At 38.6% G+C, this 21790-nt stretch overlaps 2 protein-coding genes across 10 annotated transcripts in view; both read right to left on the minus strand.

The window, feature by feature from the left end:
• Positions 1 to 55: 55 nt before the first annotated feature.
• Positions 56 to 16127, minus strand: LOC129193659 (6-phosphofructo-2-kinase/fructose-2,6-bisphosphatase 2-like). Of its 3 annotated transcripts, none has more exons than XM_054798102.1 (16): positions 15994 to 16127; positions 15263 to 15398; positions 10946 to 11071; positions 10370 to 10466; positions 10183 to 10249; positions 10028 to 10102; positions 9887 to 9943; positions 8289 to 8413; positions 6981 to 7188; positions 6745 to 6891; positions 6550 to 6654; positions 6331 to 6460; positions 4794 to 4856; positions 4628 to 4692; positions 3312 to 3509; positions 56 to 2705 (listed from the first exon to the last, which is right to left on the minus strand). In XM_054798102.1, the coding sequence occupies exons 2-16, from the start codon at positions 15351 to 15353 to the stop codon at positions 2631 to 2633; spliced, it is 1629 nt and encodes a 542-aa protein (XP_054654077.1). In that variant the 5' UTR covers positions 15354 to 15398; positions 15994 to 16127; the 3' UTR covers positions 56 to 2630. The 3 variants fall into 3 exon arrangements, with proteins under 3 accessions (XP_054654077.1, XP_054654070.1, XP_054654085.1); XM_054798095.1 differs by having other exon boundaries at positions 15263 to 15423; positions 15994 to 16096; XM_054798110.1 differs by lacking the exon at positions 56 to 2705 and adding an exon at positions 4013 to 4042 and having other exon boundaries at positions 3360 to 3509; positions 15263 to 15423; positions 15994 to 16096.
• A 3448-nt stretch (positions 16128 to 19575) lies between these two features.
• Positions 19576 to 21790, minus strand: part of dlgap4a (discs, large (Drosophila) homolog-associated protein 4a) — a 106697-nt gene continuing 104482 nt past the window's right edge. For all 7 annotated transcript variants that reach the window (XM_054798023.1, XM_054797993.1, XM_054798004.1 and 4 more), the window contains one exon: positions 19576 to 21697. In XM_054798023.1, the coding sequence (XP_054653998.1) occupies positions 21473 to 21697 (225 nt within the window). In that variant the 3' untranslated portion in view covers positions 19576 to 21472. The remainder of the gene's footprint in view (positions 21698 to 21790) is intronic.

Raw genomic sequence — 21790 nt, forward strand, 5'->3', positions numbered from 1 at the left:
CACACTGCAGGTTACAATAAACACAGGAAAACAACATAGTAAATTGTATTTATTTGGATAGCTATTGACATTGAAGCTCAAATGATCTTTTTAAAGCACAAAGGAGGAAACACTTACTCCTTTGTGTTTTTGTTTATTAGGAAAATTAAAATGCATTTTGGTGTTTAGACCTTTTAATTAAACATTAGATTAAAACTGTACAATCAAGTATTCTACAATTTGGAGCGGAACAAACAATTTTCAATGTGGTCCCCAAATAGTAACAGTTGACAACTGTGGATGACTAATACACTTGGCAACAACCGGACACACCCTGCTTTCCACACACGGCTGAAATTTATGGTACCTTTACACCAAAGATGGAAAACCCCACAAGAATCAGTGAAATAAGTGGAAACTGACAAAAGTGATAATACAGAATAATGTACAGGAAGTTAACAAATGGGAAATCAGACATTTCTAATGAAAACGACATGGACAAAAATGCTACCATGAATGTCATATTTTGTTACAAAACATTTCAAAGCAATTACTGCAATCTAGCGCTTCCTCTAACGCTCAATGAGACTCCTGCACCTGCAGGTGGTGCCTTCTCTAAATTCTATGTTTAAGCACTTTCCACAGTTGGTCAATGGGATAAACTAAACATAAACTAAAACACAAATATATGTGTATTAGTTGATTTCACTAGGTGTCAGTAAAGTAACATGGCCTACTGCTGCAGCCGGAATCCACTTCCTGTCCTCCACACGTCTGGAACACATTTATTGCAACACACACGAGCGTGAACCTTATTTATGTCTTAAATGATTGACTTTCTCTGATTATGTCTACTACATTGGGATTGTTATTTCATGTCTAGAGGGTTGTAATAATGTTCATAATAATGTTAAAAACTGTATTTAAAAGGTCATACAGGTTTCCTACGCTCTTAACTACCAAATTATACATTTTAAATAAGGAATCCCACTTCGCGCAAATTCACTTATCACGGCTGAGCCTGGAACCAATTCACTGCGATTTTTGTCAGTTTCAAGTTCTTTCAGTCAACATTGTGGGGTTTTTCTTTCTTTCACAGAAGGGTGCAAATAATCTCAACCACGTCGGTATAATTACGATAATTGGAGGCAAGTTTGTTGCCTTTGGAGATCAAATTCTCAGACATACATCTCGTTATTTGTTGCTTCTCTAATGGCTGAGTCGTTGTTAGTGACGGTAAAGCCAGAAAAACAAATGGTATTCAGACCTTAACAAGAAATGTAGAACTTTGTGTGTGCATTTAGTGAATGATTCTTAAATGTGTTGGATCACATTATGACATTAATTGAAAATGTGGCACTGTTTATAATAAAATAAATCTAATGAATATAGATTTGACAGTGATGCTGTGTAATTAAAAAAATACAATTGTGATTCTAGCTATACGATTATAGCTGTAAATGTAAATAAAGTACATGAAAAATACAAACTAAATCTAAACAGCTCAGCAGCATATATTTCATTATGTTGAAATCATTTAAAATGCACCTTGTAGCTTCTTACACAAAGGCACTGTGCTAACATACAGCATGATTGATTGTCTTGATAAAGAAACACATTGCTGAAAACTGGTGACCACTTCCATTCCATTTTGGCTGACTCAAAGTCTCACAATCACGCTCTAGCAAAAGACAAAACCGTGACATATCTGAGCAATGAGGGGACGGCAGTTACATATTGCAATCGGTAGAGACCATGTATATATGACCTCTGACCTTAGCTTCATTAAACATCTTGGGTGACATTGCTTTTATATATGTGTAGGTTTGAACAACAACTAATATACCTGTAGACCACTGTGATGACAAGGAACATTTGACCTTGATTCCAGCAATCCTGGGTCCCCTTGGTTTACATTCCATTCAAAAGCAGTAAAAAAACCTCTTGCTTTAACACAATCAATGTACATTCAAGCTTTAAGACTATCAGTCAGACGCACAGTAAGCTACGTAAAGTCTTTGTGAGGGTGACAAAAAGCTGTCACAGTTGAAGGCAAACCCTACTTCTCCTCAAAAGTAAGAGATGGCTATAAGAACCATTACTTAGTAAGACTTAAAACTTTGACTTTTTTTTTTTTTTACATATTTCTCCTAATGTTTTATGACATTCTAGATATTTTTTTTTTTTGCCAAGCCATGATCTAGCCCAAACACTTGTGAACAGCTACACAAATGTGCAAATGTAGAGATTTCTCTTGTGCCTGCCCACAACAAACAAGAACATGGTGTAAGACGACATACAGATCAAGACAGAGGAAGGAGGCACATAACCTGGGCACGGGCTACTGAAGAGAACTGGCTTCCACTCAGGTGTACATTGACACTCTGTGTTGTGCATGAATCTAATGCAGCATAAACTACAGTATAAGCTGCAAACAATTATTGGATGGAGTATTTTTCTTATGACAGATATGTACAGTGATTTGGACTCATCACATGCAAAGTTGTTGGGGTGAAACAAACAATAAATATTTAGGGTGCGTAAGTGCTAAGGAGGTTTAAAATGCGGCCATTTTTTACAAACAGCAGGCAGTGCATATATGAAGAAATGCCGGGGCATAGTGTACATTCGGGCAGCAGTGTCCCTTGAGACTAAATGGAAGCAACTTTTCCAGAACTGCCCGAACCGTCGCTCGTGTTTGCAGCACTGAAGCCATTCAGGGAGTCCTGCAAAGATGCAGACAGAGAGCGGGGGAGGTCTGCACATGTTAACCAAAACAGTAAAGTTGTTCTGAGTTCTGAGTGACATACAGTGGTGTGAAAAAGTGTTTGCCCCAGCCTGTTTTCTTATTTTTTGCATGTTTGTCACACTTAAATGTTTCAGATCATCAAAACAAATTCAAAATATTAGTCAATGACAACACAACTGAAAACAAAATGCAGTTTTTAAATGAAACTTTTTATTATAAAAGGGAGAAAAAAATCCAAACCTTAATGGTCCTGTGTGGAAAAAATGATTGCTGATATTGTGATATCTGTCCTAGCACCTCTTTCCCTCTTTGGAAGGTGTGTGTGTCCCATTACATCTGGCGTAAAAGTAACACCACATTTCAGAAAAAAGACATCAGAGCAACACTAAAATATGCTGGTGGTAGTGTGATGGACTACAAAAAAAAAAACAAAAACGAAAGAAATCAGGAAGGGGGCAAACACTTTCACACCACTCACAGTGGACATGGGAGGTCACCAGTCAGGGTGAAACACCTCCCTCCCTGTGTCTCTGCTAGACAAATCAACTCATTTCCTTCATTTTTTGTGTGTCCCAACACTAACCTCGCTTTCTTGCAGCTCCACGCCCTCAGATGCCTCAGAGAATTGCATGCTGGGTAAAGCGGGAGCCTGGGACATACGAGGCTGTGGAGGGTTGCCCATGCTGTAAAGGCGAGGCCGTTTGATCTGGTCATTGCTTGACAGCGGTGTGAAGCTGTTCCTCCGAAAGAAAGCTGGTGGAACTTCTCCTCGCTCTTTATTCTGCTCAACAATGGAAGAGAAACAACTTGAATTAATTTATGTTTACAAATGTCGTCAAATGATTTACAACACAATAACTTCCGGGAATAACCTGTGGCTCTGCACTAAACTGTCAGTTGCTAAAATAAAGCAAAAAATAGGCCTCCCAGAGTCACAAAAAGGGATGAGCACCCCTATAGTTTTCTCTCTGCAGTTAAGACATTGCAAAATGACAGTAAGGTAAAAGTCATCCACATTTAAAAGTGAGAAAGAAATATCACATACAGCTATGAAGAGAAAACATAAAGCTCCAGCTTTGGCAAGTTGCGCTGTTAAAAACGACCAAAGACATTGAGAAACAAACAAACAAACAAACAAAAAAACGACGGCTTATGACACCGTCCCAAGGTCTGAAACGCTGCGTGCTTTGGAAGCAGCAAAGCCACCGTTAAGGTTGCTCTCCGTCCTTTCACTAAGTGTTTCCCTGTAAATGTCCCTGAATATGTTTATGTGGGAGCACTCACTCTGTCTAGGACTCCAGGCTGAACGTCTCACTGCAAATAACACACAATTACAACCAGGAAATAAATATGAAGCTGCCTTTAAAAGAGGCAAACAGTAGCAAAGACAAGAAAAGGTCAAGACCAATCTGGTAAACAAAAAATATACAGTTCAGTATAATAAGCTGATGAAAGAAATATATTTTACATTTTGTTAGAGGGGACGCAAACACTAGTCTCAACTCAACTTCAGCATCATCTGCTTTTTATTTTCAATTTGATATCTTTTTATCTTGTCATTGCATTAAGACTTGTGAAAATGTACGCATGTGCTCTATTAGAAACAACAAGGCATCAAATGTTGCAATCTGCTTCCCTTCGCTTGACAGCATCCATTCATTAATGTGTTTCAACAACTATCAACTATCGGTTGTAGCTCCACAATTTGGCCACTATGTAAAACTGGTAGGAACAGCTGTAACTACTTTGTTTTGACTTCTGCTAACCAAATACAACTAGTCTGGAGATTTTTTTCTGTCCATTTATGAGCATAGAGGTTTGAAATGACGCTTTGAGACGACCACATTCAGAGAAACCCGCCACCCAGTTTTAATGAAAGCAATCGAGCCAGAAGCTTACTAATGGTCTGTCCCTGTGAGTGTTGACCGCCTCCACCTTCAGGTCAAACATATCCACCTTACACCCTAGGTTGGGGCAAGAAGAGATGTCATGAAACCACCACCCATCCACCAATGGATATTTTTAAGTCAAGTTTAGCTAATCAAAGAACAGTGTGGGCATTTACCATAAGCCACAGGAGTGAGTTTGAGTACAGTGTGGAGAGGACACTTCAAGTATGGAAGATCGTCTGTAACAAAGAATTAACATGAACTTTTTCTGGTGCACATTGCGACAAATGTCTGTTTGAAGTCATAATGCTGCTCTCATTGGAACATGAGTGGGATAAAACAACCCACACATCTTTTTGGTGTCTGTGATCATTCTGTTCCGTCTGTCTGGTAACACCCAATTGTGGCTTTGGTTGAACAGGAGCCTTTCAACTCAAAACTTCTAAGTTATTTCAATGTTTTTACAAATGACGAGGACACTTTATTTCGTACGCTTTGTGACAATCTCACCGATTGCCTTATTGGGTAAACCTGCACAATCAAATACGGCCCAAGGCCAATTTGCCATTACAAATATAATAAGACTGTTTTCATTGACACTGTTAGAGAAAAAAATATTGCTGAATTGTCGAAATGTATTTATTGTGCTCTCTCATTTTTATAGACAGGCTTGAGGGGGGAACTTTTATATACAGTAATCCCTCATTTATCGTGGTTATTTGGTTCCGCCAAGTGGGATTCCTTCTTTATAAATTGAATATATTTTTATAGTTATTGTAGTTATGTAGTTATAGAAAACCAGTTTACAATCTTGTAAATACGTTTACCATTATTAAATTCTAGACATGAAATAACACCCATATAGTCATCTTTCCATTCGTATTACCCAATATAGTAGAAAAATCAGAGAAAATAAGACATTTAAGACAGTTTACCTTGTAGGGAAGCAGAATCGATGACAAACAGAAAGTGACGTCGGGGGTTTAGATTTGAGTTTTAGGTTGTTCTGGGCTAGGGCCGCACAACAGTATTATTATTATTATTATTATTATTATTGTTATTATCATCATTATTATTCTTATCATTATGTTATTATTATTGTGCCTGTTATGAGATAATTTAAACCTTCAATAAAAGCGTTTTTTTTTAAAGTCTCGTGCGTCGGTGGTGGTCTCACCGAACAATTACTCACACCTAGTGACCAATTTAGAACACTACGTTCACAATTTAGTGGTCTTAATGTCTTGTACTGTATTTTTGTTCATTTAGCCGTTTTTATGTAAAAATGCTTAATTTGTGTTATAAGTTAATACAAACATTTTAGCTTTTTATCGTAACATTATGCCTTTCGCCCTATTTTTTCCATTTCTGCTTTTTTTTGTTTTATTTCTGCAATGTGCAGAGACTAGCAATAAACAAGCCATAAATGGCCCCTGGGCCGCATTTTGGACACCCCCTATTTTAAAGCTCTTCGACACGGTTGAGTGCGTGATGTGATATCAACTCTTTGACCAACCACATCACTTGTCAAACATTCAGCTTGTTAGCTTTTCGTCGCGATCAAACAATGGTAATTAAAGAGAGAAGAGAGAAGACTTCTGTTGCAGCTGGAATTAATCTATGCATTACATCAGTTGGTAGATCCGAAATTCGATGAAAACGTCTTTGCAAAGGTGGATTGTCTGCAATACTACTGTTCTCATGCTTTTTTACCTGCACTCTTGTCCAGAAAGTAGGCAAGCAGGCAGCGCATGACAGCCTGATGACAGATAACCAGCACGTTGCCCTGTCGCTCCAGCTCCATAATAACAGGCTCCAGTCGCTGGACCAGGTCCTGGTAGGACTAGAACCAAGGCAACTTTACCTTTAGAGTCAAATGTTAGAAGTGACTTTGACTCAACCATCAATTACACAAATTAGATGTCAAATTACTTCTCCTCCAGGATAGCGGTAGTGGTACTTGTCCTGGTACCTCATGGCATACTCGTCTGGGTATGTTTCTTCAATCATTTTGTAAGTCATCTCTTCACACACTCCCTGAAACACAATTAAATTGCTTGATTGCACAATTAAACACGAACAGCTGATGACTGACTCTTACAGTATGCTCATCTCTTTAAGACATACAGCATCAATCTCATTGAGGATCTTCCACTGCTCGTAAGGAACGCCCAGCTCCTCGGCAGTTTGAATGGTGCGCCTCAGCTGACTGGTCCACACTTTCAGGTCTGACAGACGATGTTCTTCTACAAAACCCCTCAGTGCGGCTGAAAACTGACGAAAACAACATAAGAAAAGAGTTGCATGTTTTTGAACGTACATAGAAACATACTAGGAAAACATTGTGATATTCATCCTAGCACCTCTTTCCCTCGGTCTGACAGCTCAGAATCTCCACCGATGCGTCCTTGCTGATTGTGATGGCTCTCTCCATGCCGACAGAGGTAGATGGAGTGAGAGTGAACGTGGATGTTCATGAGGTAGTAGACAATTTTACTCTGAATGTAATCCTGAACCCTGTTGACCAGGAAACGCCGGCCAACGTTGATAACCTGAATGAAGGACAGATTCCTGCACACAAAAAAAAGTAGTTGATGACAGTGAGTTTCACGCAAACAATGAATGTTTTAAAATGTCTCAAGATTATGGAGGACTTATCATCTCCCTATTGACTACTTTATTTTTAGATTAGGATGTTCAGTGCCTGGAGGTGGAGTGAACTTTTTGTAGTCCAGACACTAGTAGTTTGAAAGTGGATCTAAACTATATTTCAAAGTGTATTAGATACGCTTTTAATTTAACTTAGACGGGACTTAATAGTCACACCTTCTATGATTTCGCAATGTTGCCATTGTGCCAATGTACGCAAATTCAACCAATCCCCGCAAATTATACGCGACCTCGCAACTTTGTCCAAGCCTTGCAACTTCCCCAATTGTATTTTTGGCCTATCCAATTTGTCCCCAAGTGGCTCTGAAACGCATAGTCAACTGTCTAACCAATCCTTCCTCACTTACTTGTTGACATTAACAGACATGCGGATGGATGTGTGATGATAATCTCTCATTGTCTCTCATTCAACAAATAAAATGACCGCTATAGATGACGCTAAACAGTTTTTCAATGTTCTCATGAAGCGGGGGTAAACTATGTGCAATGCAAAGTGACTATATCCTTCAACCGCTTTTATCACAGTACACCTTTTCAAGGTGTACTGAAAAGGTGCCCTAAAAATAAAGCTTGGACAAACTTTAGAGTAGTCAGTGTCCAGCTAGTATCCAAACTGTTATTTCTATAGTAATATCCCTTGAGAGTATTTACATTTTGCTAAATGTTACGGGTTGGTAAATGTTCAAATATGTGCTTGTCTACGTGAGTTTAATTTTGTTTATTTGTTGAAATCCCGTATTTTTTCCGGTAAAGGTTACAAAGAACACTTAAAAGTGAATTCGTAAAATCAAAAGTTGATGCAATGTAATTTTAAAAATTTGCCTCAAAACATTTTCAAAAACGCAACAAAAACAACAAAAAGCCACTGCAAAATCAGGTATTTTTGGCCACAACAATCATGCTTTTTCATCTCCCTCTCCTGGACTTCAAATCAACATAGTTTTGATGCACAAAATCATTTAACTAAACATTAAAAATACGAATGACATGTAAAATCTTACTTGTCATGTTCATCTGGATCCAAAGGCTGGTAAGTTACTTTGTAACACTCTATTCTCTTGAGAAAATCCTCCATGACACTTTCCCTGTCCCTCTCTGGGTAGTCTGGACTGGACACCTTCACGTCCTATTAAAAGAGATATTTCTTGACATGTTCTGCTTCTATTAGTTCCCGGTGGTTAGCAGCAGTGATGCGCAGTCATTGGAGGCAGAGCATAAAAAATAGATAAAATAATTATTCATATTTATCAATTGAACTGTATTCTACATTTATTTTCTGTAAGATTCCAATCGTTAACATTTTCTTAAGTAAAAATCGCTGAATTTGCATTTCCTGATGAAATTCAGGGAAAAAAAAACAGGGTGAGGCCACCGTGAGCGTGGCTTCTCAGCTTAGTGTGCAAACTGTGGGATCACAGCGCCTGCCAGTCTGTGTTTGTCAGCATGTAGTTAATAATACATTTGCAGATGCATTTATTATACACCATGACTTTATACAGCCTGTATAATGTCTTTAATGTAAGTGTGACATCATTCTTCTTGCTAATCGGACAATAAAATAGTCAGAAATGTCGTACAGGAGTCACTTGAGGAAAGATGCATCCTGAAGGGGTGGAGGTGTGCATGAGCTGGATGGTGCTGGTCATTGCCTCCTTTGCCAAGAAGAAAAGCCAGCGTTTTGTTTTTTGTTTCAAATGTATTGAAATACACAAACAGCACTGCTGGGTAGAGTTTGATTTACAAACAAGTAAAATCTAATAAATGTAAGATATTTGTATGCTCTGCTGAATGAATGAATAAATTTGGATGCCAAGATGGAGGATTATATACCCAACCTCACCAGGAGGTGATCAGAAGTATCAGAACTTTTCCTGGAGAAGGAGGGCGCATGTACTACAAATACAGATAAAAGGTAAGAACACAGAAGTGCCCTGCGATTGGCTGGCGACCAGTCCAGGGTGTACCCTGCCTGTCGCCCAAAGTCAGCTGGGATAGGCTTCAGCATAACCTCACAACCCTAGTGAGGACAAGCGACATAGAAAATGGATGGGTGGATGGTAAGAACACATCTTTTTTTCAATTAATACAAAATAAATAAATGTGACTAATAAGTATATGAAAACAATTTGATTTTTTTTTTAACCAAAGTAAATTAGTCTTTTTTTTTGTTATACTCTTCATGAGCAACCTATATTACCAAAAAAAAAAAAACTCCAAAGGAGCTCACAACATGTCACTGATTGGCAGCATAGTATGATGTCCAAGTGTATCTTCAAAGGATGGGTGCATTAAAGCGTCAAAAGGAATGTATTGCCTCAGTCTGGACAGCCTTTGACCAGGTTTTCCCAGTCTTTCAACTCAACATCTAAATCACAAATTTGGCTGCACGAGACAAAACAACTTACAAAAATAAATAATGTATTGTCGTTGCTTTGCCAAATACAAGGCAATCATAAATGAATGGTAAATAACGAGACGACATGATCTGGGATCACCATGAATATGGCAAAGACCATGTGTAAATCAGTAAATATCATTCATTTAAATTCTTATTGTTCCAAAGTCAAAATACATACACATATATTGTTGCTATAATTACCAGGATGTTTGCCGCAATAACATCTGGATCATCGCATATTGATTCTACAAAAAACACCTGAAAGGAAAAAAATAATAATAGTAATTCAAAATTCATTATAAAACACACACACACACAATACAGTATCAATGGAGGTATGACCTTGTATGCATTCTTCTTTGCAAAATTAAGGATGAGCTCCCGCCTCTCTCTGGTGGTGTTGGTAGCATCAAAAACCTGTTTAGCAAAACGAGACTTTAGGCCATATCAGGCAAAAAACATACATTAGCATAGTGGTCTGTTTTTTGTTTTCTTACTGCGATCTGCCCTCCTTCCTCATTCAGATAGGCCTTGACATCCTGCAGTGCCACCAGAGCGCACTGTCTGCACAAACCAAAGTGATATGAATGCTTCCAGAACACACAGCCAGCCTCATTTGTTAATAAACACCTGGGAGCTAAAATAGGCCTCTACTAGCTTACTAGCCTGCTGGGCTGCTCTTACTTTCTAATTTTCATGGCTTCTTCGTTGTCATGTCTGAAGAAGTCATAGGACTTGTACGACTTCACGGCTTCTCTCCTATAAACGCCAAGGTTGAATACTGCACGGAAACCAGAGTAGAAAGTGAGAACACAAGGACCGTTCTAGGTGGTGACCTTCATATCAGCTGCGCCATACAAACCGGTTTACCTGCATTCCTCTGCAGTGTGTAACTACAACTTCAGAGGCATGCAGTGTTGTCATGAACACACACCTTTAGCTTCCACACATGACGTGATTGGGGAAATAGCTGTAAGCATGCTATCAATGTAAACTTGTAAGCATGACAGTAAAGTACTGTTCATCGCAGGAAGATTGTGGCACCAGACAAAGCCGTAAAACAATAAACCACAAGCAGCAGTATATGTGTAAAGAAAAAAGGCAATCTGTGACCCAAGGTTTGATTCCTCCAGTCCCAAGCAAAAGTCAGAATCTCAATTGTTAGTCAAATGTCTGAGAATCACAACCAAGCAAATGAGTAGTTAATCAAATTATACAAGGCTCAAGTTGGTTTGCATTTGCTGATGATTTGATACTAACCCTTTGTCGGTACACCAATCCAGTTGAGGTAGCGTGTCAGCTTCTTGGACATGTAGGTTTTCCCACGAGCAGGCAACCCAATCATCACAATTACAGTTGGAGAGTTGGTCATGTAGGAGGCCCAAGCTGCTCAACCAGACAAACACACACACAAACAATTAAAAAATGATGTAAAACACAAATAAAGAAAGGCAGATTGTACAAAGTCGGTGCTGCAGTGGTGTCAAATTTAGTTTAACCATTCACTTGAATTTGCATGTCTGCTGGTTAACATTTATCCAAGTCTCACTGTTTATCAAACATCTTCAGGGGTTGAATAAACAATAAAATGGAAATACACACAGTTTCCTGTTTCCACAGAAGCACTTATTTGACTAAAATATGTGACAGAGAAAATACCAAGCAAGACCAGACTTGACCTAACATATCCTAACCCGTGTAGTACCTAAAAAGGGACCCCTTGGAGGATGAAATTCATTCAGATTGAGTCATCATATGAGCATATTAACTAATAATTACAGCACTGCAAAGCTTTTATTTGAAATATAACTCTTAGCAATTTAACATTATTTTTAAGCAAAGTACAATGAAAAAATATGACTGGACAAAAGTATATACATATACATGCGCATGCACGCAGACACACAAGCAGTGGTGTGAAATAGTGTTTTTCTTTTGCATGTTAGTCACACTTAAATGTTTCAGATCATCGAACAAATTTAAAAGGAGTCAATGACAACACAACTGAACACAAACTGCAGTTTTCAAATGCAAGTTTTTATAAAGGAAGCGAAAAAATCCAAATCTTCAGTTATGTCTTTAATGTGATTTTTTTATTTCTTTACTATTACACTAATTATGTGATTATTTATTATGATTGAAGAAAAACCCTGACCATTATATTACTGCACTGTTACATTACCTTATCATTTTCGATTGTATCATTTTCCCATGTATCAACTGGTAAAGACTACATCGGAATACCGGAAGTGAGTAAATGGATTACAATTGATGTGATGAGGGGTAGGATTAAATAAGCTTTGATTCTTCCTACTCCTTTTGGACATGTGGAACTGCGAATTGAACTATGTGATGTATTCCATTGCAACTTGTATGCCTGTTCAAATCAAATTAAACCATTACCGTCACATAGCCCTGTGTGAAAAAGTGATTGTCCATAACTTAACTGTGGCTCTACAACACCTGCACCACCTGAACCATGTTGTAGTCACGATGCTTTACTTTACTTTACTTTACTGTTCTCTTTACTTGTCTTGCTTGCTTGCTGCTGTAACAAGTAAATTTCCCCGCTGTGGGATAAATAAAGTACATACAATACAATACAATACAGTTTATCACACCTGAATTGAATTTCTCTAACCACACTGAGGCCTGATTACTGTCACACCTGTTCGCAATCAAGAGATCACTCAAATAGGACCTGCCTGACAAAGTGAAGTAGACCGAAAGATCCTCAAAAGCTAGACATTATGCCGAGATCTAAAGAAATTCGAGAATAAATGAGAAAGAAAGTAATCAGTATCAGCCTGGAAAATGTTATAAAGCCATTTCTAAAGCTTTGGGACTCCAGCGAACCACAGTGAGAGCCATTATTCATAAACGCCGAAAACAGGGAACAGTGGCAGGAGTGGCTGGCTAACCAAAATTACCCCAAGAGCGCACCGACGACTCATCCAAGAGGTCACAAAAGACTCCACAACAACATCCAAAGAACAGCAGGCCTCACTTGCCTCAGCTAAAGTCAGTGTTCATGACTCCACAATAAGAAAGACAATGGGCAAAAACAGCCTGCATGGCCGAGTTCCAAGATGAAAACCACTGCTGAACAAAAAGAACATTAAGGCTCTCAATTTTGCCAGAAAAAATCTTGATAATCCTTTGGGAAAAATACTCTGGGGTCTTACGAGAAAAAAGTTGCACTGTTTGGAAGGCGTGTGTCCCATTACTTCTGGCATAGAAGTAACGTCACATTTCAGAAAAAGAAGATTATACCAAAAGTAAAATATGAAATTCCAGTAGTTAAAATGCGGCCTGCTGTTCAAAAAAAAAACAAAAAAAAAACAAGGCTGTCTTGCTGCCTCAGGACCTGAAAAACATGGTGTGATTTTCTGTGAATTCTGCTGTCTACCAAAAAATCCTAAAAGAGAATGTCCGGCCATCTGTTCGTGACCTCAGGCTGAAACAAACTTGGGTTCTGCAGCAGGACAATGATCCAAAACACACCAAGTCCACCTCTGAATGGCTGAAGAAAACCAAAATTAAGACTTTGGAGTGGCCTAATCAAAGGAATCCTATTGAGATGCTGTGGCATGACCTTTAAAAGGCGCTTCATGCTGGACAACTCTCCAATGTGGCTGAATTACAACAATTCTGCAAAGATGAGTGGGCCATAATTTATCCACACCGCTGTAAAAGACTCATTGCAAGTTATCGCAAACGCTTGATTGCAGTTGTTGCTGCTAAAGGTGGCTCAACCAGTTATTAGGTTAAGGGGGAAATCACTTTTTCACACAGGGCCATGTAGGTTTGGATTTTTTTTCTCCCTTAATGAAAAGTTTCATTTAAAAGCTTAATTTTGTGTCGTCACTGATTTAATATTTAAATTTGTTTGATGTGACAAACGTGAGAAAAAAATAAATCGGTAAGGGGCAAACACTTTCCCACCACAATATAGGAACGTATGTGTGTATATCTGTATATTAGGGGTGTCACGATACAGGTACATTTTTCATTTTTTATTTATTTTAAAATGGTGAACTTCTTTCCACAAACTAAAACTAAAACAAAACATCATTAGTTAAAATAATGACAGCCGTTTGAGCTGCTTCTACTAATCATTTATGTTAATACTGTATGTACTTATGTAAAGACACATGTAAAATAGATTGCTGATAGCTTTAACTTTACGCAAAAGAGCTACAGTTCCCATGAAGCTTACAGTGGGGAAGCAGGAAATAAGTCTGAATTAAACTCTACCATTGTATGTTTTCAAAGAAATCTTATGCGCCGATCGTGTTTTGATGTGAGAAATCTTCAGTAACATTGATCAAATGTAGTAATACTACAGCTTCTGCTTGGATATTTAACACAGCGGCCTCTGTTGAAAAACAGTCACATCGTGACGCTGGTTAACACCGAGTGCAGTTAGGACTGCAAGGGTTGTAGCGTGTGTAAAGCACTTGATGTGCGGTTCCAATCCTGCCTGGTGCACTGCCACTTCCATATTACATGTAACATCATTCACAGTGGCGATGCCATAGCTCAGTCTAAGACTTTTGGCTGTCCATTTCCCGTGAGATAGCTTTTCTCTAAATGAGAAATATAGTCACTTTTTAATCTCAGATCTCGTACACCCCTATAAACCAGTCATTACTGAAATTTGATTTGAATTTGGCACTGCTCCTGAAGGTCAAGGTCAGCTGTCACCAAAAACTAGTCAGCTGAGCAGACATTTTATGTACTTTAAGTCCAACTGGTCTGAAAATGATCACATAAAACTGTTCTGATTTGACAGTTTAGTAGGCAGCATTTTTACACCTTTGTACTGTAAAAGCCAGGGGTGGGCAATTCAGTTTCCCAATGAAAAACAATAACTATTGTGGAGGGCCGGCCAACAGGCTGAACTAAATTACGCTTACTATCGACAAGTTGCAACTGGAAAAAGTAAATGCAATGATTAAAAAATGGCGAATAACCTTGGTAAAAATACTACGTATTCAATCTAAATTTCTTACAACAATAGTAAATGGACTTTCACTGGTATAGCGCTTTTTTAACGTAGAGGTACTCAGAAGCACTTGGACACTGTTACCACATGTACCTACTGATGACGCAGCATCAGGAGCAACTGAGGGTTCAGTATCTTCTCCAAAGACAATTCAACACGGTCACAGGATGACTGAGGACTGAATCAGCAACCTTCAGGTTGGGACACCTCCTGCACCACCTGAACCATGAACCATGCCGTCCCAGTAGTAAACAAAATGTGCATGTTCATGAATGTAACCGAGCCAGAGATGTATCCTTACACAACCACAGCATCATGAATAACCTGAGTACGGGTTAAAGGTGCTGAGCCAGGAAGAAGGCAGCGTTTGCATGTGTTAAACCCTGAAAACCTGTCAAACAAAAACAGTGAACACGGAAAGGTTGACGTGTATGCTGCAATTCACGCTATGAAGGAGGGAGGATTGGGTTGTTTTAAGGTGACTAGTTAATACTAAAGAACCTTAGCTCATGAGTCAGCCATTTACCCTTGAGGGATACAGGGCACAAAAAAAAAAAAAAGACACTTACAGCACTTTTTCTCATTGGCTCGGAGGTCCGTCCTTTTGGACTCTATGGAGTCATCTAACGGTTCTGCCAGTCTCTGGTGTCTTGCAGCCATGGCGGGTTCAGCTCACTGTGGCGCTGGCCTGTTGCTCCCACGTCACTGTCAAGATGAGGTCAGCATTTCACTGTGGAGTAACAGTGATGATGCTCTATCATATCAAATGACACATCAGCCGATGGAAGCGATGTCTAAAGACAAACTACAAAGGATGTGTGATGGAACACATTTTAGGACGACTTTATTGGTGCTATTAACTTGAGCCCAGTACCAGTGGTGATGAAAGGATGAGTCCTTGTCTCACTTGTGCTTACGTTAATTTGTCATGTTTAACTATTCAAATACATATATGCTATACAATTGTTTAATAGTGGCAAGTGTCTTATTTTAATCAAAACAGGAACACTGGACATTATCAAACGCTTATTATGACAGCTCCGAAAGTCATAACTCATTTCCCAAGGTACATTTCGGTCCTTTGAGGGACAAATTAAGATGTACAAAGTTACAAGTGACTACAACATCAGTTGTAGTAAAACGACATTTATTTTCATAATTGGAAATGTATGAGACATCAACGCTCCTCGAGACTGAACTCAACAACCAGCCCTAAAAACTTCATAATTTGTCCTTTATAGAATTTGTCATTGTGATATAAGGTAACGCCGCGACGAAAGCGCAAACTTGCAAAGCTTACCAAGACGACAACAGGTGCCGGATGACGTTCTTTTTTCCTTTGTTAAAATGCTGCCATCAGTGAACGACACCTTCCTACTCGCGAACGTTTTCTGCTCCTCCTCTTGGCAGGAAGTGAAGCGCAGCCAGGGTTATGAAGCCACCACGACAATATCCGCCAAGATCTTCAAATTAAAACATAAAATGGAGCCTGCCTATCCCGGTGCCAATTATGCACCAATGATAAATGATTTAAGTATATATTAATGTTGAAAGTGAAATATGAGACGTTCAATCTCAAATTTGCGGGTTAAAGCACGGTTTAAAAAAAGCTATAACGCTGCTTTTGACAGAAATGTGTTCAGATCATTTTACTTTGAAGGCTGTTCAGTGATTGTTCCTCTGTTGGTTGGTCAAGGTGAATGATTTGTGATGCAGCCTATGGGAGGCGCTATGTCCAATATTTATGACGAAAGGAAATAGGCAGTTTTGACAGAAGCATGGTTGTGTCTAATGTCGAAGTCTGCAGCCCACAAGACCCCTCCCCTTAAGCATCGAACCAGCCTTGTGAATTCAGACGGTCTAGCCTTACTCGTACTTCCTCGTTGTGTCACGTGTTCTCGTGTTTACCCTGCCGTCACGAGAGAATGGTATCGGCTTTCAATCGCTAAAAGAGAGCGAAAACCTGACTAAAGTGAAGGAGAACAAACATATTGTGACATAAAAATTGTAAATGTAGGTTTTAAAGTAGAAAGAAGAGAGGTTTCTTACTAAACCTAACAATAGTAATATTAATAGCTACTTATTTGTTACTCTTTGGCTACTTGGTTCATTTGTACAACACTCTGATCAGCAACAACACATTATTACAACTTAGACAAAAGCAAAACTCATCTGAATTCTTGGTCTCAGAGAGACATCTCCATTTTAGGTAGAACTTTTCTTCCAAAAATGGAATGCATTTCTCGATTGATCTATCCAGTTTACACTATCAATACCTAAAGATGCAATTAAATCCCTCAATCGGGTCAATTTCAATTTCATTTGTAGTACAACACACTACATTAAAAAAGGTACAATGGTTCAAGAATATAATGAAGGCGGCCTAACGGCTATAAACTTTGAATGTATTAATGGCACAATCAAAATAAACTGGTGAAGACACTATATTAAACATCAACACAAATTTGGGTTTTATATTCCTAATGAAATCTTTAGGAATTTAGGAGGCATTGAATTTCTCTCCAAATGTGACTTTGACGTAAAAAAGCTCCCGTACAAACTCTCCTTGTTTCATCAGCAGGTTTTGTTATATTGGAAAATGATTTACAAACACAATTTCAGTCCCCACACTACACCAATCTGGAACTGCAGATATGTTTTACATAACTGCAAATCTTTTTTTCTACAAAACTGGCAAGAAAAAGGCATACGGTCTATAATTCACTTGATGGATTATACAGGAAATGTGGTTCCATTTGTGACTTTTAGCTCCAAATGTAACATAAATGATAAAAAGCAATACAGAATGGTGGTTAATGCAATACCTCAAGTTGTTGTATCAATGGCATATCTATATACAAACGGTGTAGATCCAAATCTCCCCTTTTGGTCAATGGTAAAACCATATCAGACTTTAAACTAACCAACTTTATTATACGACATTTAACAAAGATTTGACCCTTTTTCGTCCCCCAATTTGATTTTTTTTTTCTAGGAAAGAAACTGAACACTTAAGATCCAAATTCTACAAATTTCCCATTACACCAAAAGTCAATCGGTCAGGCGCATGCGCAAGGACTACGTTACTTCCTCCTTTAGCTAATTTTACGACAGCGCTTCTGCGACGTCACGTTCTGCGGTAGTTATTTTTTTAAATACATGAACATAAATGGGCAATAACCATACTTCACATATGTACTATGCTGGGAGGTTATTTTATAAGTGACTCTTGTTAAAATACTTCTTTAGCATGGGGATGTTTCTGTCGTCTTCCGACTTCCACAAAGCCTGAGTTAAGTAAAAATGTACGCAATGCACGTAGAGCAGACGTAAACGCCATATCCGGTCACATGTATTTCTTAACTAAATACAATAAAACACATAAAACGCAGTTATATTTCATTGTAAACAACCATAAGTACAGTGCGATGATGGATTAATCTATAGGATTCAGCTTTTTCATTTTTTTTCTAAACGGGGAAATACCATCCATCCAAACATATCTTCCTAACAAATTTTGTGTGTATTTCTATTATTGTCGGAAAAATAATAATTTATGGAACCAAGAAAAGAGGGCTTATAAATTGTCGACTTGCACCATGGATATGATATAAGAAAAAAAGATTGATTATGTTGTTATTTCTCAAATTTCTATCTATCTTAATAACGTTTTTGGGAGTAGAGGGGGGACGTATATTGCTTGCTGCCGTAAAATAGATCGATAGATGGAGTAGATTACACATCCCTAACATGTGACTGCTGAAAAATAGGCCGACCAGACTTAGACAGATTTCAACAAGGTAGACATGACCCCTTAAACTTCACATCTTTTGGTGAAGCTATTCAGGGGCCCCGTCGGGAATTCTGGGCCCTTAACTGTTCGAGCCAAATACAAGCGCTTGTTTTAATCATTTTCTTACGACATTTAAAAAAAAATCACAACCAGATAGCAAAATTATTTTACCTATTTACTGGGCCTTTGTCAGTCAGGTGCCCTTGGAATTGTCCATCACTTTACTCCCCTTTACGGTGTCCCTGAAGACATTTGTTTGTTTTCATATGAAAAAAAAAATTAGACATGTACACATAGATTGTTCGTCACTATTAAAAAAAAAAAAGTATTCTATAAGAACAATATGAGGGTGGGGGTAAAAAAAAAAAGCAGACAAAAGTGAGTGGCATTCCACTTTAATTCCACATGTCAACTTTATACAGAATATTATTTTTAATTTTAAGTGGTCAGTTTGCAATAAAAATTCTTTAGGCTCTTGGGAGAAACTACAGCCTCACAGTGTCTGATACATCATAACATTAAACAACCTTACATTTGTAAGCTGTGCTTATTTTGTAAAATAATATGCATATTACTTTTTTGCTGACTTTCCGTTGCTGTATCACTGAGACAGTTGCAAAAGGGTGCATTTGCAGACATATCAGCCATCCCAAACTGTGATACACCATTTAATGTGCGCCAGAAAACTCTGACTGCACCTCAACAAACTGCATGTTTACTTGGAGGATACACAGCACATCCAAAAATCTGCTAATTTGCCCATTGTGTAGCCCTTAGAAACTCAATAAGTACAGACAAACAAACTGCTCATACGCTCTCAAAGTTCATAATGTGGGTGAATAAAGGGATCCGGCTCTATTGTACTTTTCCTGAATACCTAGTGGCTCAACATTTACAAAAACATTTAGAGGTTCAGATATTTGAGCATATTTACACATAAGAAGGCCATGCTTTAAGAGATTATATAGTCAAGATAAAGGGTCTTCTATGTTTACAATTAGTACAGTGTAGTCTAGTCAGCCGCTAATATTATCATTTACTGGTAAGTGTAATTAAAAAACAAGGACTCCAAGAATGATGACCAGGACATGTAGCAAAGGGATGTTTAATGATTGCTTTGGACAATGAAATGCAAATGTTCACTGTTGATGTCATACAAATAAAGAAAGAAAATCAACAACTTGGTGTCATGTCAGCATTCCCAGTTGAACCTAATATTTGTTGTAATATATATTTGTTTGGTTCAGAATTGAGGACATGATTTCTGGGGTGTAACGCAAAGACTGACCAGTAGGGGGAGAGCCAGCTCTGACTAGTGAGTCGACCTTTATTCCAACATAATTAAGCTATACCAAGCTCCACCACTTGTGTACCTTTGGAACATGGCATAGTGCATCGAAGTGCTGCAAACAACCTTTGCAAAGAATCATGAGCACATTAAATAGAATAGAAAAACACAATTTAAATAAAAAATAATTCAAATGACACAGATGTTGATGACCACAGCCGTCTTGGCACAATGTGAAAACCCTTGCAGCACCAGAAGAGATTTAATTACAGGCTGACCTCATTTTAGTTGGAAGTCAGAAAATGTGTCAAACGGTGAAAAGTACCACTGTTCATTTTTAACTAACGGGTGGGAGTGTAAGATGAGAGAAAGTGGACTGATGAAAAACAAAAAGTTTGTGCTTTAGCATGACCCATTTTATTTCTAGGGGGGGAAACGCTTTGTTGCCTTCACACCAAATATGGTTGAAATGGGTGATTGTTATAGCCACTGAAGTCATAGTGGTTCTTACTGCTGACTTTGAGCTTTCAACCTGAGATTCCCACGAGTACAGTTCACAAGTGAACAAAACATTAGTCCTTCATGCAAAGTTAAATCACTTAAGACTGCACACATCCTGCATTGCACGTTCTGATACAACTCCATTTCATTATTGCTTTTCCATTTCCTTTTCAGTGGTATGAGAACTCCCACCCTGTCACATGTAGTGAGTGAATGGGAATGCCATAACAAGTGGTGGGTGTCTTGGTCCCCTTCATCACATTGCAACAAAAGAATGATTCAGTGAACAAAAAAACAAAAAACAACTTGATCTGAGGTGAAAGTGCAGTGATCAAGTCAAAATGAGCTGCAAAATGCATATATTCTATACATTCCTCTGGAGCTCATTGGCTGGGCAGACTTTCCTGCAATGCCAGCACAACAACAAACTCAACAAAAAAGGTAAGACTTAAACCATGATATTCACAGACAAACTGTTGTGCAGTTTGTGAGCGTGGAGGGATGTGGAGTGAATGATTGCATCAGGTGCTAATATATCATGACTATACATGTACTTGAGCTATAAAAAACTAACATGGTACTGAACACAGAGCTCTAACAATCTGGTATACAACATTTACAAAATGAACATTGTAATAGTGTTTTATTTATAATATATATGCTACTGCCTTCTTCTGGTTCTCTGCATTCCCAACATCCTCCCCATAACTGTTACACGGAAAAGAGTACACACCACAGCCGATGAGCGGCAGCCTAATACAAATAGAGAACAGGAAGACTCTGTGGAGAGTGAGTACACCTGCATGTGTATCCTGAGTGTGTGTGGATGGTAGCTAAGATCGTAAACTAGCCGGCCACAACTTGCCGAGTTGAGAGTAAACTTCTGTGATACCAAGATTCTTCAGCTCACAAGAGTGTCCTTGTCAAAAAAGGTACTTGCACATTTCAGACAGTCTTGATATACTTTAGGAGATAAGAGTCATCATAATGTCAATAATACCCATAGTATTGAACATCCTGCAAGGTTGTTTTCTGTCCCACGGTAGCAAGGGCCATCTGCAATGTTTTGGATCCTTGTGTTGGACTGATGCATTCGTTATACATGTGTGGGTGTCTGAGCGTGAAGGACTTAGTTCTGGTCAGTTGATTTGAGTCACTGGGTATGGAGATTCCCAGATGATTAGTGCGGGCACGGTCTCAGAGGCGTGTCTGTGCCTCAGGGACATAGATTTCGATGCTGTCAGCGCTCTCCGTAGCAGAGTTCTGTCGCACCGAGGCTGCACGCTTTGCTGCCATCAACCGTTTTCTGGCTTCTTGGCGCTGCTTGTCCACAGCCGAGTCCATGCTCCTGTCCTTCCCAGCTGATAGCTTGGGCTTAGATTGCTTCTTTGGCACAGAAGATGGAAGCTGCTTTGTTTCAACCTGAGGAAAATATCCAAGTAAACAAGGAATACGATACTGTATTATATATTTGGCAGTAATAAAAAATCTAAATAAAAATACTCCCAGAAAAGT

This window comes from Dunckerocampus dactyliophorus, chromosome 1, assembly GCF_027744805.1.
Source record: "Dunckerocampus dactyliophorus isolate RoL2022-P2 chromosome 1, RoL_Ddac_1.1, whole genome shotgun sequence".
Taxonomy (NCBI): domain Eukaryota; kingdom Metazoa; phylum Chordata; class Actinopteri; order Syngnathiformes; family Syngnathidae; genus Dunckerocampus; species Dunckerocampus dactyliophorus.